Below are 27,134 nucleotides of genomic sequence, written 5' to 3' on the forward strand. Positions count from 1 at the left end.
CTATAAAATAGATAAAAAACACTCACTATAAAAATCCGATCTAAGAGCATATAAGACTGTTTCAAAGATAGTTTTACTTACCAAATGCATTAAAGGAACGGACGAACCGTTATCCGCAGATGCCGCATTACTTATTTGATATTCTTCAACGCATTCCACTGAGAATATTAAATATTGTAATTAGACGTTACAATTTAAAGTAAAACATTTCATTTATAATTATGAAATTACCTTGAACAGCATCAGATTCATCGGACATTGTAGTGGTAGGCCGACTTCGCTGTCCAGTTACAATATCAACTTGGTCGAATTCGCTAAAAATATAAAAATATTTCGTTTCATAATAGCCTGAATGATTCGGGTAAAAGCTTAAAGTGATTAGCTATAAAAAACGATTACTTACTCATCTAGTTGCAAATGGTTATATGAATCAGACGAATTAACTTGCAGCGCGTTAGATAAGGCATCTTTTAAACCTCCACCTCCAAGCAATGACCACACGAGTAATTCTGTCATGAACCTCGCGCCCGCGCTGGCAGGTACTGATCCTTGAACAAAAGATCATTAAAATTAATTTCAAATGTTTTATATATCATTATGTATTATGGTGCATCTAAAAATATACTAATATAATCATAGCGTCGGTTTTACCTTGCGGCCACAATGAAATACAGGAGAAAAAGTTACCTATACTCGTTATCAAAAAGTGGAGTTTCCTCTACCTTGCATCAACAGAGATATACGAAAAAGCACCCTCTACTCATATTATTTAAGTCGCGTTTCTCATACCACACGGCATCTGCGGTATATGATAGTGCGTACTAACGTGCGCTGTGGCCACGGCGCGCCCCTATCCTGCTTGTCATAAAGCAGGACACAACAAACGGAAAAGCACCCTATCCTCCTAGACATAAAGTCGCTTTCACCTTGCGGCAGTAGTGATATAAGGTGATGCGCTCGCACTTGCGGTGTAGGCAGCAGCTCGGGCCAGGCAGCAGCCAGTGCACGTCTCGCATCTACCGCCGCACACGACCGTACGCCCCTATTTTCTTAGACAGAAGGTCGCTTTTCCCCTACCTTGTGGTAACAGCGATATCGATATCAGGCGGTGCGCTCGCACATGTGGCGTCGGCAATAACACGGGCCAGGCAGCAGCCAGTGCACGTCTCACATCTACCGCCGCACACAACCGTACGCCCCTATTTTCTTAGACATAAAGTCGCGTTTCCCCTACCTTGTGGTAACAGCGATATAAGGTGATGCGCTCGCACATGCGGTGTTGGCAGTAACACGGGCCAAGCAGCAGCCAGTGCACGTCTCGCAGCCGCCGCAGCACCAGCACCAGCACGCCCTTCAGCTAGTGCAACAAGCGCGCCATGAACGCCTGAGCACCAAGACCGGCTTTCCGCCTCGCTGTCTTCGAGATCACCGTGCGCGCATTGGAACGCGTGTACCTAAGTAGATAAATGTTACATATTTTTAGATTTTTATTCAAAATGCGATTGAATAGAGGAAATTGAGGCAAGTAAAATCATTTATTATTTCGAAAGATTTCAAATATACTGATCAATTATATATTTTTTTTTTCATAACATAACTTCCTAATCGAACCACAAAAAGTTTGATATTATAATATAGGTAATGATATGTGTATGGCAGCTATTTTACTTCGTTTTTGAATCAGTTCTATTATTTTCGTAAGTTTCTTTTAGATACGTACTTGTAGTCTAAGCAGATTGAGACAGGAAATGGCGAGGCATTCGTTTTCTTTCATATTAGCTGCACTACTTTGTTCAACAGCAATTCTCAATAACCTCTCTAAAAATCTGAAAAAAAAATACGATGCAACATTAAAATTACATTATAAACTTTCTTCAATACTATATGTATATAAGGATAAGATTCAGATTCAGAGACTTACTTGAATGTGTTTTCGGATAGATCAATAACAAAAGGCATTGACGACGGAAGGTCCCTTGGATTCTCTTCACTCCAAGCTAAAATTTGATTCGTACCACTCGAAACACCTGAAAATTATAATCAAATTAAAAATATATTAGTATTTGTATATTAACTTAATTTCTTTGACTTATATGTTGATCTATTACCGTTAGCCTTAAAAGATGGGTTGAAAACTTGTATTGGCTGAGGAGTCGGGTTAGAAATCTGAGCGCGTTCGTGTGTACCCCATGCGTACAAAAGTCCATCTGATGTTATAGCGATTGCGTGCGTCGCGCCCAAAGCTAGGTCTATTATCTTTATACCTATAACAAATAAAGATATGTAAGTGTGTTAGAAAATCGTTAATTATTTCAATTTTTACTCGTTATGAAATATACCTTGAAGGGCCTCCACTAGTTTAGGTATTTTAAATGTTTCAAAGTTTCCATGGCCCAATCGATATCCATCACCTTTGCCCCATGTGTATACTTGACCACTGAAAAAAAAAAACATTATATTTCGTCTTTTATGAATCTAGCAAGAATAATAAAAGTTAAAATTTAACGAGGTCAATTACGTTATATGACAACCGAAATCCTTATTGTCTTTCAAGGTTCGCTACGCATTGTAATCATATTATTCGAAGCACAAAACGCAACCATGTCATGCAACGATTCATGAATTAAAATAATAGATGAATACTTTTCAAGACATCATTATAAGCGCCAAAAATCCACCATATTTTTTTTATAATTCTGAAGCAAGCACCTCTAAATCTTTTAAACGAGAGTGTGTCAAAAGTCAAAATACAATTTACATAATATATCAAAGTACCCACATCTACATACTCTACAGCCTACATACCCACCAGTAAGCATATTTAACTCTAGCTAAATAATCGACATAGACCACATACCCATCAGTGAGTGCAGCGTGCCAATTATCGCCCGTGTACACGCGGGTCACTCGGAACATCGCAAGCGCGGACAACGCACGTGGGGTCCCGCCCTCGCTGTCTCCGAACACTTGTACCGCGCCCTCCCATGTGCAGCAGAGTGTTTGGCCCTCCCCCCACGCTGTGTGCAATGTTTTGTGTTACTACGTGTATAGGTATATTGTATGTGTACTAATAAATAACAGTTTTAAGTTTCAGGAATGTGTTCATTTGAAATATTGGACAGTTAAAAAAATATTGGGAACTAAATATTTACAATATCCAATAAGTTAGATTACAAGTTAATACATATCATGATATTTGAATATGATAAAAACTAAAAAGATAATTACATAATATTTCAGTGTCGATTTTTAAGATCAAAATGTGTGTATTGAGATTAAGAGAACAAACCTAGAGCGACATCAATGATTCTCTCAATATTGTGAGCGTTGAAAGCGACCGGTTGTGGTGTGAGACAATTTTCGATAGTGCCATGTCCCAAGCGGCCCTGGGCGCTTCGCCCCCAAGTGTACAGAGCACCACGTGAAGTTATCACCGCACTGTTTCAAAATAATTTTTGTGATGAGAAATTTTTTATTAAACCAATGATCCAATGATCGCCAGTATATTACCAAAATATTTTCAATATGTGCAAAAGGAGTGGTAGAGTCTATACATGTAAATAACAAAATATCTTTCTTTGCAGTGCATCTTTTTGTTTTCCATAGAATCCCCAACCATTACTTTCATCATATTCTTCTTCATACAAATTATCACTTCTCAATTAACAAACACCAACCAAACATAGAATAATATACCACAGTACCTGCAAGCCGGTCCCGCGGTGATCCGCACCACTTCATGATGTGCCAAGTGGTGCACAGTCTGTGGAGCGTCTCTATTGGCTGTATCCCCATGCCCCAGGCGGCCATCTTCCCCCGAACCCCACGTCCATACCCCACCACATGTAGATCGACATAAATAGTGTCGGCCCGTGGGGTGACACGCTACCTGCGCTATGGTATAACCTTCGAGACCTGGAGTTGATGGATATTGAATTTTATTTCGAGAAATAGTACGTAGTACCGTCTTTAGAAAAGATTTTTAGTGTATAAATTCAGAGAACATAATGAAAACACACCTTAATTCAACCACATATTTATTATTACGAGCAATACTTTCTTTTCTCTATTTAATTTCAACAATTATTAACCTTAAGAAAAACTCTATATAAACATTACACAAATTTATTTGGATTCATAATTTTTTTCATATTTTTCAGATACCTGCAATTATTTACTAAAATTTCTAATTTTACAAAATTATAAATCATATTTTACCTGGCACTAAATGAGGTGTTAGTGTATCATATGGTAGAGTGTATATGACGCCATCTTGAGTGAGAAGTAAAGCCAATTTCTCAGCACACGCTATTTGTTGGACTCTTAAACTTCCGAGTTGGATGGGACCAACACCAACTGAAACTACTTCTTGAGCTGACTCTGTACACTGCAAATATGTTATAAAATGAAAGTTTAAATTATATCAGCTATATTTTCAGTATGCAAAATTTAGGGAAATATTCTATCTAATTGTGTCTTCTAAATTAAGTTAACCAAGAATTAATATTACAATTATGTATATATATATTTTTTATGTTATAGTTATTGACTCACTGTAACAAATCCTTTCAAAGGTGGTAACAGTGGAGCACCAAGTCTATCCAAATGGCATAACAAAGCAATGCCCGCCTTTTTCACACTCATGAGACCATCGCCACTTGGTATTTCTAATTCTCTGAAAAATTAACAAGACATTTAATAAAAATTTTAATTTAAATTAAATATCTAAATGTAGTAAGTTTATATAGCTTACTTAAGAAATGTTGCTGTCATGTTGTCTTCAGGCATAGGTTCAGAATTGATGATGGGATTTGGAGGCGATACTTTCGCCATCCGCTTTAGAAATGATCCTAATGGTGCTGTGCATTCTTCTAATACTATCCTGTAATGTAAAGAATAAATATCCAATTCATTCATGTGTTTGATCAAAGTTTTTTTTTATATATTAAGGGTTATAAAAAATGGAATTTCTGACACATTATTGCAGGTATAAGGTGTCAGGATTACAAAACACATTATGTGCACTATATTTTTATACACTGCAATTCTGTTACCTGTTATCAGACTGTCGTTTTTGTTTAGGTGGTAGTGTAACCAAGACATCAGCTGCTTTCAGTAAGGCAGGTAACTCTGCTCTTCTTGCACACAGTTCAACCCACACACATAGTGAAGTTCGCCAATCGCCTTGTGGTACATTACAACCAACTTCCCTGGAAAAATTATTTAATAAATTGGATGAATATAAAGGATGAATATAGTGATGTAGTAAAACTACAAATTATATTCAAAAACATATAAAATTATTACTGTAACAAAACTATTTGTTCTTGTACAGTACTAAATGCGAAAATAAAAAATTACCCTGCAACAACTTGATGCAAGAATTTTGCTGCACTATCGACAACTTCCGCCCATATTTTCTGCGAGCGCGGTGTTTGTTGCGACGTAATACTCGTTTGTCCGTTTCCAGCATACAGTGCTGCATCGGGCAACGCTCGCACGGCCTCCAACGCGTCGCGTAATAGCAAGGAACATACATCCGCGTCTTCACCGCACCGCCAGGCGCGTCTTACGAGAGATAGAGCCAGTCGCAAGGCAGCTCTGGCTCCTACACGAGCAAGCGCACTGCAAAATAAAATTAATATCATATTTCACCAGTCCTTCACAGATATATTTTGTCTTGCTAGATGAAGATGTTTTATTTGTCTCCACCATAGATCAAAGTCAGGACATTCAGTGTCCTGGTTAATGAACATGAGATTAAATTGTGATAAGTTTTTAGCATACTTGTAAACGCCTAGAGGGTACAAGAGATGTAAGTCTGTGTTAGAGTTGATCATTTTATACAAATATTTTACAAGGAGTGAAGTTTGTTGCTATAATGTTTTCTGAATTTTATATAAGTATTTTATGTCCCATGTATGAAAGCCACAGATCATGTAATATAAATATTTGTTTTGACATACATATTTGTAAACAAAGGAAAGTCATAGGCACCATGTTTTTACATACCTTTCTGAATCATCAGTTTGTTCCTCACTATCGTCTTGTGCCTCTGAACAAATTTCAACAGGTTTCTTCAAAGTAGCCACAACATTGTTCAGAGCTCTATTGCTTACCCCGTGAGGTGCTTTGTCCAATTTTACTTTCTTTGGTTCTTTGTGATGATTTTGCTCCCTAAGATCATATTATTCATATGAAATGAATTGTATTATTTTATAAATAATACCAAGAAATATAGAAGTAAAATGTTATGACCTTTTTCTAATTTTATTGTACTGTTTTGCATTCATATCAAATATAATAATAAATTATAAGCAGTTGTAAAACAACCCATGTGAGACATTTAGTCATGTATGACCTGTTAGGATCCTATTAATAAATGTATAAGCTACATATTTTCAAATTTATAAATAATAATATAATAGGATTGTTCTTCACCTTATTACAGCAACAAGATGTCTATGACAGATGACAATTAGACGCCTTATTTGTGAGATATATGGGCAGGTCACAGCTGTGTGTATGGCTCTCACACGCTGCTCCCAAATTAATGACTCCATCACACTTTGAAGACATTCTGGACCTATTTGTAAAACAGATAATTTTCTTTCCTTTACATTATATCTGATAAATAGTGAACTATTTGAAAATCTTATCAATTTATCTATTATACATTTTGGATAGTCAAGAGAAGTACTTTTTATCATATTGCATTTTTTCAACATAAAAATACTTTATGAAAACGAAGTTTATACAGTAGATATTCATATTTCTAAATATGTTTACAGAAAGCTACTAAATTGAAGACCATTCACCTGGGTCTAATTTCCACTTAATTTCATCAATAACTTGACTAGTATTGGGTGGTGCAACAAGTTTAGATTGAATTGAAGCACGAAGTTCTTCCTCAGCCGATAGAGCAGTGCAAGGAGGACATGCACATCCTGAATGAGGGCCACACAGTCCATCACAACATGTGCATGAAAGAATCTAAGTACAAAGTATTTACAATTAGAACGAATGAAAAATGAATGTAAGAAATAAAAGATAAGGAAATTGTTCTTACTTCATTAACTTACCCTAAGACCACAATAATACTTCCCACTATCACCAAGCTTAGCAGTTATACCAGCACCATTAACTAGACCATTTCCGGCGTCGAAATAGATCTCTCTATCCTGAATTAAACTATTAAATAATGTGCAGAGAGCGTCCGGACAATGTAAAGCTTCTTGTAAGTCAGGATTCAACCATTTAGGATCTAAATGTTGTTGTGGCCGAAAAATAAAATCATCTTGCTCCTCTGATATAGACATTTTGTCTAATAAGATGAAATTCTATAAATTCGAGCAAGAGTACATTAATAAACAACCTTATACAGATGTCTACTAAAGTAAATTCGCTTTAGAATGTCTAAAGGCTGGTTCACACTTTGATTAGTGTGAGTGCAGGTGATTAGTGCGAGTGCAGGTGTGTAGTGCGAGTAGTGTCCAATTGACTGCGAGTGCAGGTGATTAGTGCGAGTGCAGGTGTGTAGTGCGAGTAGTGTCCAATTGACTGCGAGTGCAGGTGATTAGTGCGAGTGCAGGCACGCTGCGAGTGAGGGGGAAGGGAGGGCGCGCGGGACGTGGCTACTCGCAGTCCACTCGCAAAAAAATAGAACACGCTTCTATTCACTTTACTACACAGCCTACTAAACACTCGCACTAAACAGTCGCTGTCCACACGTAGTACTACTCATCACCTGCACTCGCACTAATCAAAGTGTGAACCAGCCATGAGTATTTCATTGTGAAACATAAAATCAGAATTATAAATTGCAAAATAGTAGTATTTCCAATCAATCGAATTCGAATATGGCCAACATAGGAAAAAAGTTCTGTCAAAATATGTCAATACAATTTTTTTTTTAATTTCATCGACCACTAACACATCTAACGCCGTGTCGTTTGATATTTGTCAAGGACTGTGAGTTAAAAAAGTGTAACCTACTCTGTTTATTATGGGAAGTCGTATTTTTGATTCACATTTTTCTTAATGGTTACTATATATAAACATTCCTTATTTTTACAGCAGTATTATTTAATGTCATTTGACTAGTATCTTAAGTTAAGTTGACAGTTTGGCTTAAAGGTCTCGTAACCAGGCCATAAAATCTAAAAAAAAAAAATAGTTGACAGTTGTCATTTGTCAATCCAAAATTTGTAAATTTGTCATGCCATTGACCAAAAGTAAATAAGTAACGCATGTGGTTAATTAAAATGTTTAACTGCGTAATGCAATAATAAATTCAGGTTGATAATAAGCATTATTTTTTCTGGAAGTTTAAATCTTTCCCAATGGATGCAGACATCCTCGTTAACGACAAAGACAACCTATACGGTTAGTAATCAATTTAATTTTCGTAAACAATGTCCGGCTGATTATGAAAAGCGGTGCAATAACATGAAGGCTAATAATTCATATAGCAAAAACTACTGTTATTTAAATATAAGCAATACTAGCAGTGCAATATACCGCTTTCGTTTAATTAGAAAGGATGTGTGTTTCACTAAACACTTCCATTATTTCATTTTACGCTAAAGTACTTTGTCATTGAAAACTAAAATTGAGCTATGATGCATATTAGTACGTAATAAATTACGTGGCATTTCTTTTTACTTTTTAAATATACGTACTTATAATATATAATTAATTTTTCAATATATCATATAAACAGTTAGCAATAGGAACTTTTTGAAATACAAACTTATACATAATTTATGACTTACTATGAGTATACAATGAATGTAATATGATAAAATATATCCTCATTTTTTAAATATTATTTTAGATGATTTTTACTTAGAAGAATTAAGTGACTGTCAATGGTCTTCACTCTTAAATTCTGCGGATGCATCCCCAAGTGAAATTTTAGCTGATGCAGCTCCATGCCTCATACCTTCAGTGTCACCTGTTTTGAGCATAAAATCATCTCCAACTGAAAGCAGTAACTCTGACTCCAGTAGCGAAGATGATACCAAGAAGTGAGTGTTTATTATTTACTTATTCACATTATTTTTTGTTACTCAAATAAAACATACTTTCGAATATATGTATAACACAAATGAAACTACTGTTTTTATAGGTAGTTACAATTTAATATTTAAATTAAATACAATCAAACTTTAGAGAATTAAGTCTCAAATAGCCAATGTAATTACAGTAGCTCAAGTACCTCAGCCAGACAGTCCTCACAATCACCATGTGACTGGTTATCAAGCAATGACAGAGAAGCTATTTATCAGCTCAAACCTGAAGAAGTGGATCAGTTCTTACAGAAAACAGGTATGTTATAAACTCAATTAACCTTTATATACCATTATAAAATGTTGTTATACTATTGTAACTTTTCAGAAAATAATAAATATGAACATAACATAATAAAATTAAATCATGAAGTGGGAAGAAAAGGACCAGTTATGGCTATTGAAAATGGTGTTATAAAGGTAATTTTGATAATTCCATTAGTGTGATATTCATGGCTTATTTTTGTATTAATTTATTTATTGACCATGTAACAGGTTGTAAAGACTGAAAATGATTATGAACCAAGCAGAATTATTTCTTCATTGTCACCTAAAATTGAAGGTAAACAAAAATTCTCTATAGTTAATTTTTTAATAGTTTTTATTTAAATATATGCTATATCTGTGAGTTAATTTTTAGCACATAACCTCCATGACTCTTACTTTAAAGTTGTTAATGAAAATTACATTAATGTCACAAGAAAGGATGACATGTTTTTGGAAAGGAGTAAAGTACAAAATGTCTTGAAGACAAAGCCTATTGTTATAATTCCACAAAATATTAATAAGAGTAAGGTTACATTTTCCCCTCCTCCACAAAATTTACATAAAATTCAGGGCTCAAATGGTTATCAAATTAAGGTAAGGATTTTTATTTATATTTTAAAAGTGAATGTGGTAATGTAATGGTAAAAATAGGTATAACAAATTTTAATCAATGTTGGTTATTATGTGTCTTGAAACTTGAATTGCTAGCCAAGTCTTCACTTGATATATCTTCATATAAAACAAACAAATGGGTAATGGGTAACGATATGGCCACGAAATATGCATGATATAAGTTCCATTGAGCATAGTATACCAACGACAGAACATCCTGTAGATGTTAAATTAAAAAAAATAAATTATTTCAGTCTTCACCGCCTACAAGTCACATTGTGCTGAATCCTAAACCCACCAATGGAGAAACCATTATTGATGAAACCTCTGTTACTTCTTTGTTGGACATGCCACAGTTGAGTGAGGCTGAAGTTAAAGCAATAAAAAAGCAACAAAGAATGATTAAAAATAGGTAAGTACGACATGGTAAAATCAGTATTAAAAAATTACGTGAGATTTTTTTATATTAGAACTCCTCCTAACATCCTCACTTCAATTATTGGTTGTTATTATTTATATTAACATATATTTCAGAGAGTCCGCGTGTCAGTCACGCCAAAAGAAGAAAGAGTATGTTACTGCATTAGAACAGCAATTATTAGAGGCACATCAAGAAATTGCAAGGTTACGGTTAGAAAATAAAATACTTAAAAATCAATTGGAATCTAATGGCAGAAGTCGAAAGGTAAAATTAATTACAATATATTTTTAAATAAAAAAAGTGTATCGTATGTAAGTGTACAGGGTAAATAATGTGTTCTATCTTTACAGATACCCAAGCTTGATACATCAATTTTAATACCCAAAAAGAATATAGCAGTTATTTTTGCCATGGTCTTTATGGTATCATTGAATTGGAATATATTGGGGTTTGTTAATATGTTTATGCTTCCATAGTTCTATTTTTATAAAATTGATAATGATATAAATATATTTGTATATTACAGTTGGAATTCTAAGCCGTTTATTGGACCAGCTCCATCGAGCGTCGGCGCAAGACATTTATTGTGGACTGAAGAAAATAAAAACGACATTTCCATAGGTCAGTTAATTTATAAAAACTTTGAATCACATGTTTGGATTCCTGATATTTTACAACATTTTTTGTTTTCAGATTACGACCAGTTAAATCGAAGTTCAGAGGGTATTGAGTGTCAAAATAGTACAGTAAATGACTATATTAATCAAACAGAAAGTATAAGGATAGCTGGAGAATTAAAGCGCTGGATTGGCGGTGGAAAGACTTTGAATTGGACCAACTCGCGGAGTAAAGGAAAAAACAGTTATATCAATGAAGAACATATCAATGGTATGAGTATGATAGACACTTGTAACCATATTTTCATCCCGTTTTTTTGCTATTTGTCTATGTGCCATTTCAGTCTAAAAGCATCTACAGGTAAATTAGCTTGGAGAAATTTTTGCGTTTGTAGTAGTGTATGGTCAGCAAATAAAATAAAACAACATTTTATTTTTAGTTTTTATTTTATATATATAAGGGATTTTAAATTAAACTATATGTGTTTCTCCTCTGAAAAAGATGAGACTTTATTTTAATATTTGCACATTTAACATACGTATAACTTTTACATTAACTAGACCGGGAGATATTGACACAAAATTTCGAGTCATTTGTAACAGGATGGCGGTTCTACAGGGGTCTTAGTACGCAATGACAAAAAGAAAAACGATGGTGTGAACGCTGGTACCGGCGGCTTAGTCGCGTAGGCGTTAGTCGAACTCGTCGGAAAAATAGCGAAGTCAAACAATTTGTAACACAAAAATTTTAGAATTTACCGATAGCCCATAAAAAAGAAGTAGGCGGTAGTGTCATGCCATACTTTTCCGGTGTGACTTACAGCCCGCCATACCGACGCGAATGTGTTGATTTAAAAAAAAACAATTCAACCATTTGTACCAGGCTAACTTTTGCACAGGTAACCATCGTCGTGCAGCCATTTACGAAAATCGCCATGCCATACTTTTCGGACGATTCCAAATGGTCGCCATACCGCCGAAAATCTGCAAATTTTTTTTTTCGCCGAACCATTTTTACCACCCTAAATTTTTTTTTCAACAACTCCTGAATAGAAGTGTGATAATGCCATACCTGTGGGAGGTGGCGAATGTGTATAAGATTTTTTTTTATTGTAAGATTTTATTCGTATTTTGAACGATTAGTAACAGTATAGCACTAATTTTTCCTGTAAGTTTGAGGTTCAACGAATATAAATACAAAATTTCAAAGATCTAGGTGGTGGAAATCTTCACTTATATAAATTAATACTAAATTAATTTTTTAAGTATGGCAGCACTTTTTCCCCCTACTAGAAGTATGGTAAATATAATAATGGTCACATTTTATCAAATACTCTCCAAAAATCCAAATGCAATACTGGTACAAAAAGTTTGGCGAAAAAAAAAATTTTTGCAGATTTTCGGCGGTATGGCGACCATTTGGAATCGTCCGAAAAGTATGGCATGGCGATTTTCGTAAATAGCTGCACGACGATGGTTACCTGTGCAAAAGTTAGCCTGGTACAAATGGTTGAATTGTTTTTTTTTTAATCAACACATTCGCGTCGGTATGGCGGGCTGTAAGTCACACCGGAAAAGTATGGCATGACACTACCGCCTACTTCTTTTTTATGGGCTATCGGTAAATTCTAAAATTTTTGTGTTACAAATCGTTTGACTTTCGCTATTTTTCCGACGAGTTCGACTAACGCCTACGCGACTAAGCCGCCGGTACCAGTGTTCACACCATCGTTTTGCACGCCTCATAAGCGAAGCGTTGAGGTGGGTACTACTGTCACTTCGCGCAAAACATCTGATTTTTCAAACTTAAAATGTCTTTATGTATCATACATTGCACTTGTAAGATAATACATACACACACATATTAAGAAAAAACACTATTTTTAACATTCATGATATTTTTGATGTCATTTTTGTTATTTAAACTAGTTAAAAAACAGTTTAAAAAAGTTCTGTCTTGGACGTCCGTGTGTCTGTATGTGCGGAGGATTTTCTTGTTAACACGATAGCGACCGAAATACTTTACTAATCGAGTCTTTTTTTTTTCTCTTACGCTTGAGTATGCTCAGGAATAGAACCCTTTCATTTTTCAGGGTCTGATTCGATGTGGTTTAATTGTTATTACTTAAATAAACAAAAATAATAATTAATAAATAATTATTAAAAAAAAATTATGAGGCGTGCACTTTTGGATTTTCCAAACTATTTCTTTTTGTCATTGCGTACTAAGACCCCTGTAGAACCGCCATCCTGTTACAAATGACTCGAAATTTTGTGTCAATATCTCCCGGTCTATACGTAATAATTATAATTTTTGAATGAAATGTGTGCTTTATGTTCACGGTACCAAACGACTGCACGTGGCACCTGCGGACAGCGTAAACTGGTTTATTCTGGTTTTGTGCGTGTTTCCACTTTCCACTATCAAGTGACGATTTATTTATTTGTTTTGTTTCGTAATTATTATGGTCAAATATTAATTATGAAACAAATTATTATGGACACGATATTTTATTGTTTCACGGTAGTCGCCTTGTCGTTTGCTCAAGGACGTGAAATTGAATGATATATTTTTTTTTATAAAGTCAAAACCATTTTCTTTCAAATAAAAACTTGTTTTTATTGAAAACAAAAGTGTTGCTAGGAATAAGTATAAAATTAAATAGTAATGTTAGGATATCGAAACATTTTTGTATAGGCCAGAACGATATAGTGGAAACGCGCTCTAAGATCTGAGTAATATACACACCACTACATATGCAAAAATTTCTCCAAGCTAATTTACCTGTAAAGACGCTCCGATTTGGTTGGTGCCAACCATATTGGAACCGACATGGCAACCATTCCAACATTGCTACAGATTGTCCGACGGTTGGCCTTCCAACTGTCAGTTGACCATAGAGTAATATGTCAGTTGACCATAGTACGAAGAGAATGGGCTAAATTCTACTATAGAAATAGAGAAAATTACAGTCATATGCGGCTCTTATAACTTATTTTTTAAGGTTTTTAATGTAGCCGCACTGTCAATTTTTTTAATACTTCTAACATAATAAAATAGGCTTGATTTCTGGCATCCCTATTTGCGTAATCTTTGTTACTTAAGTCCCACAAACAGGGAAAGTCCGTTTCTATTTATATAGTTCCAGTAATTTTATTAATATGTCACGTTCGGTGACCGTAACTCCCTCGGCGTTCATGTTGACGTCCTACACCGGCGGCGTTGCAAATGTGAATGAGCCAATTACCTATATTACTCTATGGAATGAGCCGATTTGGTCGGAACAAAGCTTCCAAACTTTCCAATTTGGTTGGATCGGATAGGAAGTTGGTTTGGTCGGTATTGCTGGCGCATCCGACCACGTCAAACCAATATTAATAATAATTATGTCGGACCGACCGCTCTCTACACTTTCCGATTTGGTCGTGGTCGGATGGTTGGCACCAACCAAATCGGAGCGTCTGTAGATGCTATAAATGTATCTTGTGTCTATGTATTTTCAAACTCACTTGACATCTTTCAAACATTTTTATTTATTTAAAAAAACTGACACCTACTATTTAGTGTAAGGGATATTAAACACAAAGGGGTTAGTAGTAGCAGTATTTATCTTGAATTTTATTTTAGGTGGATTACTGGAGGCATATAAACTGTTTGATAAGTTGAACCTTGACAATAATCTGGTTGATTTTCCAAGTGCAAATAAAAATGGTAAAAATATTCGAGATAAGGCGCGTTTGCGGAGATTACGCAGATCTCTCACAGCAGATAAAGATATCGAATTTGCTGATAGTGGGATGTACTATGAGAAACTGTATAATAAGCACATAAGGAAAGCTAGGAATGATTATGACGTCAATGATTTTGGTGAATGGAATGATTTGCTTCAAGCATTGCATAGGCGAGATGATACGTTTTACGTAGTCGGCGTTGGTAAAGGGGAACATTTGCTTCTACCAGCTGTTTCACACAATGTCACTAGACCACCAAAAATGGCGCTCATTTTACCAGCGCGGTCTGGGAATGGTAAATATGCGTTTATAATATTGTGTAATCTTAATATATTTAAATCTCGTGTCACAATGTTTGTCCTCAATGGACTCCTAAACCACTAACCGATTATAATAAAATTCGCACACCATGTGCAGTTCGATCCAACTTGAGAGATAGGATAGTTTAAATCTCAAATCGTTTTAGAGAAAGCGGGCGAAGCCGCAGGCGGTAAGCTTTAATGGATTTTTGGAAATATGAATAGTAACTGAACTGAACAGATGTCAAAATGAAACCATTGCATAAAAGACAAAATAGCTCGAAAATTTATATATAGATCTATTTTATATATTTATATATATAAAATAGATCTATTATATTTATATTATATCCAGTGTTGTATTCAATTTATAATAATTTATAATATCCCTGGATATTATTAATTAAATTCTGTGATTGATGTTATTCAACGCGTTTGACGACGCGGTTGGCGCAGTGGTAATGTAACTGCCTACTGAGCCGACGGTCCCGGGTTCGATCCCCGGTCAGGGCAAATATTTGTGTGATGAACTCAATTGTTTGTTCTTGGGTCTGGGTGTTATTATCTATATATGTATTTATTAAATATTATATTTATCGTCGCCTAGTACCCACAACACAAGCCTTAATTGAGCTTACTGTGGGACTAGGTCGATTTGTGTAATAATGTCCTATAATATTTATTTATTATTTATTATTTATTATTATTCAACTCTAATCTCGAATTATAATTTATCGTCTTGACATATTTTAAATTAGTCATCTATTTTTCAGATTCCATATTAAGTGATCATGTAACACTGATGCAAATTGATTGTTCGGTTGTGAATACGACGCTGGTGAAACTTAAATCTAATGCAATACCGAAGAGTCTGAGAAAAAACAAATTAAACTCAACTAATACTTTTTATGATAATCCCAAACCAAAACAGGAAAAAGTGGATAAGAAGCCAATAAATATCGTACAAAAACCTATTAATAGTACTAGTCATGCATCGAGACATGATGTGAAAAGAGACTTATTTGCTCAATACTTATTATCAAAGCCTATTGAACGCAAAAACGATTCAGTTAGTAAAAAAGTTAGTGCAACTCCTTATATATTAAAAAATATATCAATATCAGTTAATGGAACAGTATAAAATTAATAATATTTTTTTTTAATAAATAATAATGTATTTATGGATAACGTAAACATTTCACAAGCAATATAATTTTTCCAAATCAGCTTATTTGTATTTGTTGATGTATTATATGTAACAAACTATGGTATAAGAAGCATGCTGTGATTTTTAATCATATTTTATTGTAATAGTTGACATCACAAGTATGCAAGTTATGTATAAAAATAAGCAATTTTTTTATTTAGACGTGCAGTGTGTACTTTATAGGTATAGAAATTAAGTGACATGGAACAAACAATAAACATGTTATAAAATAAGAGTCATTGATATCATTTTTATTAAGAAACTAGCGGTCCGCCCCGGCTTCGCCCGTGGTACATATTTACGTTTTCTCTACATAAAAACCATCCTCGTACTTCAAGGAATATAATAAAAAAAGAATTATCGAAATCGATTCAGCCGTTCTCGAGTTATGCGCTTACCAACACATTTTGCGATTCATTTTTATATATAAGAAGATATACATAATTAGCTACAAAAATAGAGAAGAATCAATTACAACCATGATCATGGCTTAAAAACTGTTAAAGTGTCCTATAGAGCTCAATTACGAAATTATGCCAATTGAATATGAAAAACAAGAAAGCCATTAAATTAAAAAAAAGACGGGTTGCACTCCGTGAGTGCCGGCAGAAGTGAAAACTTGATTATTAACGTTGAGCATGTTTATTGTTTGATATCCATCCGTCTTACGCTTTTTCGATCAGGTCACGTGTCCTGACGCGAGTTTAAGATTTTATACCCATTACAGAAAAAGTGTTCAACGCCGCTAAAGAAGTTTTCACTTCAAAAATAAGGAATAGAAAAAAACTCAATCCTGAGGCGGGATTCAAACTCGTCATTTTTATAGCATTTAAACTATACAGGGTATCCCACTGTTGGTATTCTAAGCTCAAAGGAGGTTATAGTTTTGCATACGCTGAGTACGTAAAAAATGCTTAAAAAATTCCAGACGCATTTTTTTTCAAATAGATGAATTCTTAAAACTCTATGTGTAGACCCCTAACAAGTAACCCGCCCAACTTTGCCATCCACACGTGAGCTTTCTTTTAAGATTATACTTTCATTGATAAAATGCTCCCATTAGCGAAGCGGTATATGCCGGCTGCGCGAAGATAGACCAGAAAACATGGAAAAAATTTAGCAAAAAAATTTTGACGTAATTTTTTGAGTAAGTTTTTTTTACGTGATCAGTGTATGCAAAGCTACTAGTTCCTTTACGCTTAGTATACCGATATTGGGACACCCTGTTTATCAAAAAGCTATGAAAAATGGGAAACATTTTGTTCAACCGAAATAATATTACCTATAAAAATAAGGTGTTCAAAAATTAACTTAATTTAGGTTTTAACATTGTAGTCTATTATAGTGTTGGAAAACGTAGGTACCTATTTAATGTACGCAATACATAGCATAATGAGATCTCAACTAATATTTCACAGTTTTATATTTTTATAAGGCGCATTAGGTAGGTACTGATAGTATTAGATGTATTCAGATATTGTATAGGTAATTCTTTTTTTAATCCAATAACAATAATTCCACAATTGCACGCCTCATAAGCAAAACGTGTGAGGTTCTTGCTTTACGAATACCTACAAGAGATTTTCACTAAATGTTGGTTCTTAAGGGCGCACTTCATGTTTTTAGACCCGAAAAAGTTTCATTCTTGTTTTATTGGAAATATCTAAGGAGCTTCTATTTTTAATCCCTCAGCCCCCGGAATCACAGACACAATAGAAAATCTATTGTGTCATGGCCCGATCGGGCCGCTCGATGGTCAAGGGGTATGCACGAGTAGAACACCCAGAGTTTTATTTCAAAAACACGATTTTTAAAAAAAATATTTAAAATATTGGAATTTTCGCGGCCGACTGAGCTATATAAATTCGTATAAAAAATAGATACACTAGATAATTTATTATGTTGATAATATATGTAGTGATTACAGGCGCAAATTATACCTTTTTGAAATTTTCGATATTGTCGATAGAGGCAAAAGTATTGTAATTTTTGATTTTTGTTTTTATTTTTTTATATTATATGCAGGCGTTAGTAGAAGCTCTGTTTAGTACCAAAAGAAGCCTTGAACAGAGGTCTACATGTGACAAAAATACCGCATTCTAACCACGAAGTTATTACGAGATATCGATTTTCAAAGAATTCAATGTCAGGGTTGTCCCTAATAAAGAAAAAGTCAAAGATGTTTTTTTACAATTATATAAATCGTCTATCTATTACCAAGTTTTTATTTATGGTTTAAGTCGTTAGTTATAGTCGATATTTTAATATTATTCAATAAATTATTATTAGGGTATTTAAAAAAAAAATAAGCAATAAAGTCGACGTCTCACTGCTAACCGCATTTTGCCGTAAATCCGGTAAATATCCCCTTTAACTTTTAATGCGACAGTAGAACCTATCATCAATTCTGGAGATATTGAAAAAAATTGTGCGAGTCGGACTTGAAACATTAAGGGTTCTGTGGAACTACTGCAAAAAATGGTCCCCATCCATTTATGACCGTTTACATCGGAATCCTGATTATGTTTCAGGATCAACATATAAATCGTTTTCGTCGATGGGTTTTAATAATTCTCGAACGGCAATGGGCAGAGGAAGTCTTTCCGAAAAATTTTGACGCTGATGGAGGCGAACGCTCGACACAAAAGGATCTGATGACTAATGCACGGTGGAAAAGATCTAGTATTGTTTTCTTTCTGTCCATTTTCCTACAGTGATGTTCTCTGTCCGTGCGCCAGAATTTGTTTCGTGATTCGGCCGCTTGCTCAGAGAGCATCTCTACTGGATTTTTTGTCTCTATTATTTCTTGAGCGTACACTAGGATCTTATGCACTGTTACTGTCATCGGGTGCCAGCTATATAAGCGCACATATTTTTCAGCCAGTACTTACTTACTACTTACTTATGTTCCTGTGTCCCCTAGCTGGGGCAGAGGGCATCCACAGTGCTCCGCCAGGCGTTTCTGTCGAGAGCTTCCCTTTTGATTTCGCTCCAGGTTTTCCCGATTTTCTTGGCTTCGTCTATGACTGTCCGCCGCCAGGTTTGTTTAGGACGACCACGCTTACGCTTTCCTTGGGGGTTCCAGTCTAAGGCTTGCCTTGGTATATGATCAGTATCCCTTCGGAGCGTGTGGCCAATCCAGTGTTTTTTTCAGCCAGTGCACGACAGAAAATACCGAACTTAGCGGAGTCAATTGGTAATTCACACGATATTGTTACAAGTATAATGTAGAAATCGTCTATCATACCCGAGTCGAGTCCTAAAATATCCGCAAATATGTGTCTATATTTGTCCGAGAAGGCTGTTCGGGCAGTATTACCGTCGTTGGTAGTCCCAGCATTAGGTTTTACAACGTCAATTAGCAATCCCATCTTGCTTCTTATTTCCTCTTGGATACGCTTTTTTCTTTCCTCTACTATTTGGCACTCTTCGGATACTTTTTTTATTCGCCATTTTTGCACTAATGGATCATTTTTGTATCCGAGATGCAAGAGGAATTCGAAAAGACGTATCCAAGCATGTAGGGGATTTAGGCCGTGTCTTAAATTTTCTTTGATGGTAGATGCAGAATATGATCATTCTAAATTATTAAATTTGGTAGCCGTTAATTTGCAAAAAGGACATCGCATTTGTGAGGAGGTATCAGTTGTAATATTTAACACTTTTCCGTCTATTATGCTCAAAGTTAACTCACAAAAAAATGTTGTCGTTTGTACACAAATCGGTTCTAGACCTGCTATTTGATTCTCAACCCAAGCCTTTTCAGTTAAAATAAGGTCTTTCGTCTCCTTTCTATATTGGATATATTGTAATGGTCGACAAAAACGATAGGATTGTGATGTCTGATTAAACCAAGCAATGTAATTGTCTTCAGATACGATACGAAGAGGTATAAAAGTAGTTGTGAAGAGGTTATTTTCATTATTGAAAGCATCCTCAAAATACTGTTTGTAAAATGCCTACCCAGTGCTCCCATCAAAACCCCAAGACCCTTCAAATTTGAAAACTACTTCTCTGACTCCTTTTCGATTACAATATGTCGTGAAACTCTCTTCGCAACTTTGCACAATTCTCTGTAATGTATGTTTTAATAATCCATTTAAAGGAACAGATGCTTCGACATCAGAAACTGTAATTTCTTCTTGTGGGTAACATAGTTTTCTGGCGTTTCTTATTTGACCATAAGGTGGATATACAGGACAACCCCTCCTTTGTAAATCCTGCTGCATTTCAATATACGTTTCAACACTTAATTTTCTATCGATTATTACTCCCAATGCTTCTTCAGGTGTATACTGTATACGGCTGAATTTCTTTGGTTATCGATTTGTGAACCTTTGTAGCTCGGCTTGGAGTTTGGAGACACGATTGAATAACGGACTCTAGGTCCTTTTTTGATTTTGGAGAAACTATCTCAGCCCCGGCCATCGATGAGACAAACGCTTTAATGACTTTATTTGGTGAATCATTCTGAAAATGATCCATCAAACGTTTGCGAGACCTCAATTCTTGTCTATATCCTACACGACTCTTGTTGTTGTTTTCAAAACTACATGAACCTGAAGGAATGTGAGATGATGGTGTTACACTAGTACTTGTACAGCTCGACTGGCCGTTTATATCTTCACTGTTTAAAATAGAAACTGGTGTAACAATAGATTGGACGTTAGCGGGGCCGGGGTGATCATTGATTTTAATCTTTAAGTCATCGGGTATATCATCCAGGAAAGACCTTTGTAAATAAGTTTTATGTTTTTTCAAAATGTAATTTATATTGCTTTTGCAACCTATAAACATTTTCATTGTTTTCGTAACAAAAAGTTGATAACTTTTATGAGGCGGTCTTGATCATTAGATGATACGGATTTTAAAGTATTTCCTGTTTCCCTCATAACTATATTAATCAGCTCCGAACAAGGTAGATTTTCTGGTGCACCAGTTTTACAAAGTTTTTTACTTTCTTTAGAAAAACATTGGAATTTTATGTAATCGAGATGGTCCTCTTTGTGCATTTGCGGAAGAATTGTTTAAGACTAAACTTTCTATATTAGGATTGATAGAGGTGTCGTTTATAAGCTTTCTTGGGTTAATTTATGTTCGTTGTTTATTTTTTGTGCTTGTTTATTTTGGAACATCTTAATTCTTATCCCACGAGTAGGGCCGATATAAATGTCACCTTCCCAGGTGACGCCCATTCTGGGAAGGAAGGCATTTAAACTGTCTGCAGTATAAATGCCTTCCTTCCCAGAATGGGCCAAGTACTGTACAGGTTTTAAACGACTTCGCTGTCGGATTTTATAGAGGTTTCCTTCTCGCGAGCCACCCAGTTAAGGCAAGCTCCCCGCTCACAATTTTGCACGACGTACCCCAGTTACGCCTTGAGGTTGTTGAAGTACAAAATGTGATTACGGGATGTGAACAGACTGGCGCTCGGTCCATCCTACGATGATTTCAACAAAATCAAAAGGAATTACAAATAATTATGTATTAATGTACTGTGCTAATTCGACAGGTGTTGTCTTTTCTGCCAATCTTTACAATTTTGAGCGATGCATTTATTCAGTCCTTTAATTTGAGACCTATAATATCATGGGAGTCCAAAAAGTGTAGAAGTCCGCCGTCTTGGGCATATGGCCGTCACTAAAAGTTTATACCTATCGTTATTCAAAGTTAAAAATTAAATCACATCGTTGGTTTATGATATACGGAGAAAATTGAATAGTTATATATTTGTTTGCATATTGCGTGTAGGTAATCCTTATAATATCTATGTAATAAATTAACGGAATAAAAAAAATATCTTAGATTTTGAAGACAATTCAATAATATTAAATTAATACAAATTAATCTCCTTTTTTGTCAATATTTCGAGCATTGATCATAGTAATCTCATTAAAAGTCAAACGTAATTAACGGTAAAAATAGTGACAACCCTATCTTTGAATTCTTTGAAAATCGATATCTCGTAATAACTTCGTGGTTAGAATGTGGTATTGTTGTCACATGTAGACCTCAGTTCAAGGCTTCTTTTGGTACTAAACAGAGCCTGCATATAATATAAAAAAATAAAAACGAAAATCAGTAAAAATTACAATACTTTCGCCTCTATCGACAACATCGAAAATTTCAAAAAGGGATAATTTGCGCCTGTAATCACTACATAATATATTAGCAACATAATAAATTATCTAGTGTATCAATTTTTTTTATACGAGTTAGCTCAGTCGGCCGCGAAAATTCCAATATTTTAAATATTTTTTTAAAAATCGTCTTTTTGAAATAAAACTCTGGGTGTTCTACTCGTGCATTTAAAAAGAGAAGCTCCTTAGATATTTCCAATAAAACAAAAATGAAACTGTTTCGGGCCTAAAACATATTATAGTGGGGCGGCCGCACATTGTAAGAATTTTTTTCGGCTTATTTAAATTTTCTAAACTTATTACTTATTGACATTATAAAATTTGAATGAACGTTACATGAGAATGTACTATGTATTGTTACCTATTTATTTTCGTTACAATTTGATTTGTTTAAAGTTTATAACAATAAAAATGTATTTATGTTAAGTAGAATAAGAAGAACCATTGCTGTATCAATAATAAAGCTGTTTTTTTACCCGTATTTAAGTATTTCATTTTATAGAGTATTTCATATGAATCATTCAAAACGTAAGAAATAAGACAGATTTTCCGTTATGTTCCGTCTTCCATAAAACTAATTTTTGAACATTATATAAAAAAAAAATGTATGCGTGTACTAGAGTGCACACGTAAGAAGTGAAACTTCTTTATGACCTTAAAAATGTCACGAGTATGGCGTAACGCAAAAATGTCACGCGTACGGCGTAACGCAAAAATGTCACGCGTACTGCGTAACGCAAAAATGTTACACTAAATTTTTGTCCAACCCCGATAAAGAAGTTTCACTTCAAAAATCAAAACGTAGGTACATAGCCTATACTTTTCTTTACTAAATTATGAAGAAAGCTTGAAGAAAGTAATTAAATCGGTCCAGTATTGGAGGACGAAACAGGGGACTGCGGAACGTCGAATTTGCGTAATTTTCCTAGGTATTTTCGGCCCAAGCTGCAGTTGTCCCTGTTGCGCTCTACGGGGGAGGCTTGAGGCATAGCGCGACAGCAATAGATAATAGGAAAACGTAATGTCCTGATAATGTCCTGTCCTGTCCTATAATTCTCTCACTCGTTTTGCTGGCTCTTAAATGTCAACCAATTCGTTTTTCCAAGATCAATATAATATTTTCTATTGGGTTCAAGTCACGGTGGTAGCCTACATGTAATAATCCTACTAATATTTTAAATGTGAAAGATTGTAAGTATGGATGGCTGTATGGATGTTTGTTATTCTTTCAAGTAAAAGTACTGAACAGATTACAATGAAATTTGGTATGAAGATAGCTGAAGACCCAGAATAAGACAGGCTGGTTTTTTCCCGGAAACCCCACAGGAACGGGAACTATGATGGTTTTTTCTTTGAAAACGGGGCGAAGCCACGGACCGAAATCTAGCTTAATGCCTATTGAGATTAGAGCGGTATCTATATTTCTTACATAGTATATGAGAGATTCTAATCGCGTACCTATTCGATTATACTGATCGGTATAGCGCTGCTCACAGGCGCTATCCAAGGCGGTAGCCGGTAGCGGATACTCGTTACTTGTGTCGTAACTGCATTTTACCTCTGTGTTTTACCTATATCTGTCAAATTTTTTCATGAGACTTCTTTTGTGGTGATTTATAATTGTCAAATTGACAGAAAATTAACCTCTGTTTGATAGGTAGGTATTATAGTAGAGGTAAATAGGATTTAGTCAATGCGATTTTAAATTGAATAATAAAATTAAAATGAATGTTTTAAGATTACTCAAGAGTATTCATCAACATCAACCAGTCTCAAGACTTTGCCGTCTGAAATACAGTTCCCACCATCCGTCGAGATTTTTAGAATTTCAGGATAAATGGAGAGAGAAAGATGGAATGTCGAAAAATTGGGAACTGATCTATAAAGCTCCAATGGATAAAGCAATTAATTTTACGTCTGCGTATTTGACTTTATCATCGAGTATTATAGCAACTTCTGCATTATATTATACGACATTTGTGTTTGATTATAAAGCAATAAATGATCCATTGATTTGGGGAGAAAGCATTATAGTTGCAAACAACGCAACTGAATTCATAGTGTATCTCACTTCATTCTTTCTTTTCCATATTGCAATCAAAGTTCTATTGAACAAATATGTCCTACGATTATATCAAGATGGTGATAACTATGTAGCTGTTTTCAGAGGGCACTGGTACAATTATACATTCAAACACAAATTTAATTTAAAGGACTTCAAAAAGTTAAACCCTACATTTGTAGTATCATGGGGTAATGCAAGATATGATCTTGGCAAGAAGCATGGTATACTATTGGATTTATACTTCAAGACCCCGGAACATTTAAATTACTTATTATATAAGAGAAAAAGTAAACTTATTGATTAATATAAGAAGTTTTACGGTTTTTTGTAGAGAAGATAAAATAATGGCATTAAAGAAAAAATAAAAGATTTTTTCATAATCTATATATCTATTTATTTACAATCATACAATAAAAATAAATTTTAGTAACCGCCCGAGTATGCATTATTCCATTTGAGTCTAGAATCTCTCTTAATTGTAGTGGAGTCCATTTTCTTTGGATTTTTCTCAAATTGTTCGAGTGCTTTTACTTTGCTTTCATCTGGTTTGAGTGTCTTGGTGACAATGCATTCTCCATTTTCTTTTAAAACTGTATGTTCAATATCTTCTTCTGTTGGCTCTCCATATGGATATGTAATAGGGGTGACTTTAATAAGATGTTTTACTTTCCATAAAATTGCATTCATTTCCGGTACATTTTTAACAATTGCAACTTGGTTCTGAAAAGAAAAATCATTAATTAATTATTAAGTAGTTATCTACTATATAAAAATGAGTCGGGTTTTCCTTCCTGACGCTATAACTCCAGAATGCACAAACTGATTTCCACGGTTTTGCATTCGTTGGAAAGGTCTCTGGCTCCGTGAGGTTTATATCAAAGAAAAGGTGTCTCTGGTGGCGAAACGGAGTTCGCCCGGTTTGCTAGTTAATAATATAAAATATTCTCAATCATACTTTCAAAATTTCAAATAATATATATACAGAACTTTTTCAAATATATATACAGAATTAATATATGCAGAAATCACATCCATTAAATATTTTTTGTCATAGAATTTAATGTTTACACAATATAATGTAGGCCTAACAAATAAATATTGTGAATATTAATATATAAACACTATATAACTTACAATGCTATTGAGTTTTAAACTCTCCAGGATATCCTTTTGCCAATAAGGATAGTGCTTTGTGCTTTTGATTTGCTCTACTCTGAATAATTTGGAAGGTGTCACATCAGGTTCTACATAATCTGGATCTCTGCAAAAATAACGGTCAATCGTACTGGATGTATAATCGTGCTAAAATTATATAGGCAAAAGTTTGTAAGAATGCATGGTTGTTTGTTACTCTTTCACGTAAAAACTAATGGACGGATTTTGATTAAACTTCACGGGAATGTAGGTTTTACATCATGAGTTATAGAAATACTTGATTTTGCACGCGGCTTCGTCCGCGGGTGATACAACGCGGCACAGTAGTCCATCTTTACATTTACATAATTAATCTTCAGATATATAGTCTATTTCTTGTTCCTGAATTAGTATTATCCGTAAAGATAAAAATTTATTGAAATTTACCTCGGAAAATAAGTAATACCTCCAGGATAACGAATTCCACCTGAATGTTTATAACCTTTTGACCTACTGATTATTGTCAGGGGCTTAAATAGACTGATTGTGCCTCGATTCATTTTAATCAATTAGTTAATAAATTAAGATTCAATATAAACCTAATCGAATAAAACTTCGAACTAAATATTAAACAGAAATTAGATTCCCCGACGACTGTATTATTATTTCCATTAGAGACGAATTTGGCAATGATTGACAGCAGCTGTCGCCTGTCGCTATACCACAACAGAGTAATAAAAAACATATGCCACAGAGTAATGTCATAATAATCCTAATATTATTATGACACGCCCATTCAGAAAGAAAGATGGAAACTATAAGCGCTTATCGGCGCTTGTCAGCGCTGGTAACCCGCACAGGAAAATATTTGAACACGCGCCGATAAGCGCTGAACGGCGCCGACAAGCTTGCCATATAAATTTGTCTTGGTCTGCTTCAACCTGCTTCCTTTGTTTAGAACGAACCAGCGCTGACAAGCGCCGGTAAGCGCTTATAATTATAAGTTTCCATCTTTCTTTCTGAATACGGCCAATGGAAATGTCTACAGTCTACAAAAAGCACACTGTGAGGACATAAATCTCTAAAATCGGCTTCTGGGAATGTGAACTTAGGGCATAAAGTAACCAATTTTTGCACTCCTAATAGTTCATTTACATATATCATGAATTCGTTAGATAATTTTAGTTTTAAGGAAAATAGTATTGTTATTATATTATACGGAGATAGTTTTAATTTAAAAAAACATGACATTGATATAGGATTTCAAAAAATGTTGAAAATTAGTAGTGAGACAAAATGCAAATTTATGTTGTGTACATTGCCATATTTGCCTGGTTTGACACAAAATCAAAACAAATTTATCTATAATATCAATTTAAAATTATATAATTTAACAAATCATCATAGTGATGCATTTATATATTTTGACATAAATTCTTGTATAAAATCTTTTTGTTTGACAAAGAATACAGTGTATCTGCCATCTAGATATAAGAGAGAACTTGCTATGTTAATCTTATATATAAAAATGAATCGCAAAATGTGTTGGTAAGCGCATAACTCGAGAAC

At 34.5% G+C, this 27,134-nt stretch overlaps 4 protein-coding genes and 1 long non-coding RNA gene across 5 annotated transcripts in view; 3 read left to right on the forward strand and 2 right to left on the reverse strand.

The window, feature by feature from the left end:
* The window catches only part of HERC2 (E3 ubiquitin-protein ligase HERC2), a 44,975-nt gene extending 37,561 nt beyond the window's left edge, over positions 1-7,414 (reverse strand). The window contains exons 1-20 of the mRNA XM_089714064.1: positions 7,083-7,414; positions 6,819-6,993; positions 6,442-6,586; positions 6,013-6,177; positions 5,362-5,625; positions 5,055-5,210; positions 4,754-4,882; positions 4,555-4,675; positions 4,219-4,387; positions 3,705-3,915; positions 3,290-3,438; positions 2,858-3,017; positions 2,340-2,437; positions 2,109-2,264; positions 1,922-2,027; positions 1,721-1,826; positions 1,235-1,454; positions 404-548; positions 232-314; positions 82-158 (exon numbers count right to left, since the gene is read on the reverse strand). Coding sequence (XP_089570190.1) covers positions 82-158; positions 232-314; positions 404-548; positions 1,235-1,454; positions 1,721-1,826; positions 1,922-2,027; positions 2,109-2,264; positions 2,340-2,437; positions 2,858-3,017; positions 3,290-3,438; positions 3,705-3,915; positions 4,219-4,387; positions 4,555-4,675; positions 4,754-4,882; positions 5,055-5,210; positions 5,362-5,625; positions 6,013-6,177; positions 6,442-6,586; positions 6,819-6,993; positions 7,083-7,319 — 3,072 coding nt within the window. The 5' untranslated portion in view covers positions 7,320-7,414. The remainder of the gene's footprint in view (positions 1-81; positions 159-231; positions 315-403; positions 549-1,234; positions 1,455-1,720; positions 1,827-1,921; positions 2,028-2,108; positions 2,265-2,339; positions 2,438-2,857; positions 3,018-3,289; positions 3,439-3,704; positions 3,916-4,218; positions 4,388-4,554; positions 4,676-4,753; positions 4,883-5,054; positions 5,211-5,361; positions 5,626-6,012; positions 6,178-6,441; positions 6,587-6,818; positions 6,994-7,082) is intronic.
* An 800-nt stretch (positions 7,415-8,214) lies between these two features.
* Atf6 (bZIP_ATF6 domain-containing protein ATf6) lies at positions 8,215-16,482 on the forward strand. Its single transcript, XM_089714075.1, has 13 exons — positions 8,215-8,385; positions 8,837-9,029; positions 9,209-9,330; positions 9,400-9,491; positions 9,567-9,633; positions 9,712-9,932; positions 10,205-10,362; positions 10,485-10,635; positions 10,722-10,819; positions 10,898-10,992; positions 11,065-11,259; positions 14,617-15,015; positions 15,793-16,482. Exons 1-13 carry the CDS (start codon positions 8,343-8,345, stop codon positions 16,158-16,160), a joined length of 2,202 nt encoding a protein of 733 aa, XP_089570201.1. The 5' UTR covers positions 8,215-8,342; the 3' UTR covers positions 16,161-16,482.
* A 1,521-nt stretch (positions 16,483-18,003) lies between these two features.
* LOC149489522 (uncharacterized) lies at positions 18,004-22,847 on the forward strand. Its single transcript, XR_016318186.1, has 2 exons — positions 18,004-21,410; positions 21,475-22,847. It is a non-coding gene; the product is annotated as an uncharacterized LOC149489522 (long non-coding RNA).
* Positions 22,848-23,999: 1,152 nt separating this feature from the next.
* Positions 24,000-24,813, forward strand: LOC149489523 (uncharacterized). Its single transcript, XM_089714094.1, has one exon. It carries the CDS (start codon positions 24,091-24,093, stop codon positions 24,733-24,735), a length of 645 nt encoding a protein of 214 aa, XP_089570220.1. The 5' UTR covers positions 24,000-24,090; the 3' UTR covers positions 24,736-24,813.
* mRpL30 (mitochondrial ribosomal protein L30) lies at positions 24,801-26,262 on the reverse strand. The gene is made up of 3 exons (XM_089714103.1): positions 26,013-26,262; positions 25,566-25,692; positions 24,801-25,151 (listed from the first exon to the last, which is right to left on the reverse strand). The coding sequence occupies exons 1-3, from the start codon at positions 26,123-26,125 to the stop codon at positions 24,855-24,857; spliced, it is 537 nt and encodes a 178-aa protein (XP_089570229.1). The 5' UTR covers positions 26,126-26,262; the 3' UTR covers positions 24,801-24,854.
* Positions 26,263-27,134: the final 872 nt, after the last annotated feature.

Source organism: Colias philodice, chromosome 3 (assembly GCF_061535455.1).
Source record: "Colias philodice isolate Cphi_HAF_F1 chromosome 3, ilColPhil1 Martin Lab GWU primary, whole genome shotgun sequence".
Lineage (NCBI taxonomy): Eukaryota > Metazoa > Arthropoda > Insecta > Lepidoptera > Pieridae > Colias > Colias philodice.

Coding starts and splice junctions, on each gene's coding strand:
- LOC149489523 (XM_089714094.1), top strand. CDS start 24,091: ATGAATGTTTTAAGATTACTCAAGAGTATTCATCAACATCAACCAGTC.
- Atf6 (XM_089714075.1), top strand. CDS start 8,343: ATGGATGCAGACATCCTCGTTAACGACAAAGACAACCTATACG. Junction 9,492..9,566: donor TTGAAAATGGTGTTATAAAG/GTAATTTTGATA, acceptor ACCATGTAACAG/GTTGTAAAGACTGAAAATGA. Junction 10,820..10,897: donor TTGAATTGGAATATATTGGG/GTTTGTTAATAT, acceptor TGTATATTACAG/TTGGAATTCTAAGCCGTTTA.
- mRpL30 (XM_089714103.1), bottom strand. CDS start 26,125: ATGAATCGAGGCACAATCAGTCTATTTAAGCCCCTGACAATAATCAGT. Junction 25,693..26,012: donor GGTATTACTTATTTTCCGAG/GTAAATTTCAAT, acceptor TTATTTTTGCAG/AGATCCAGATTATGTAGAAC. Junction 25,152..25,565: donor GTTTAAAACTCAATAGCATT/GTAAGTTATATA, acceptor TTTTCTTTTCAG/AACCAAGTTGCAATTGTTAA.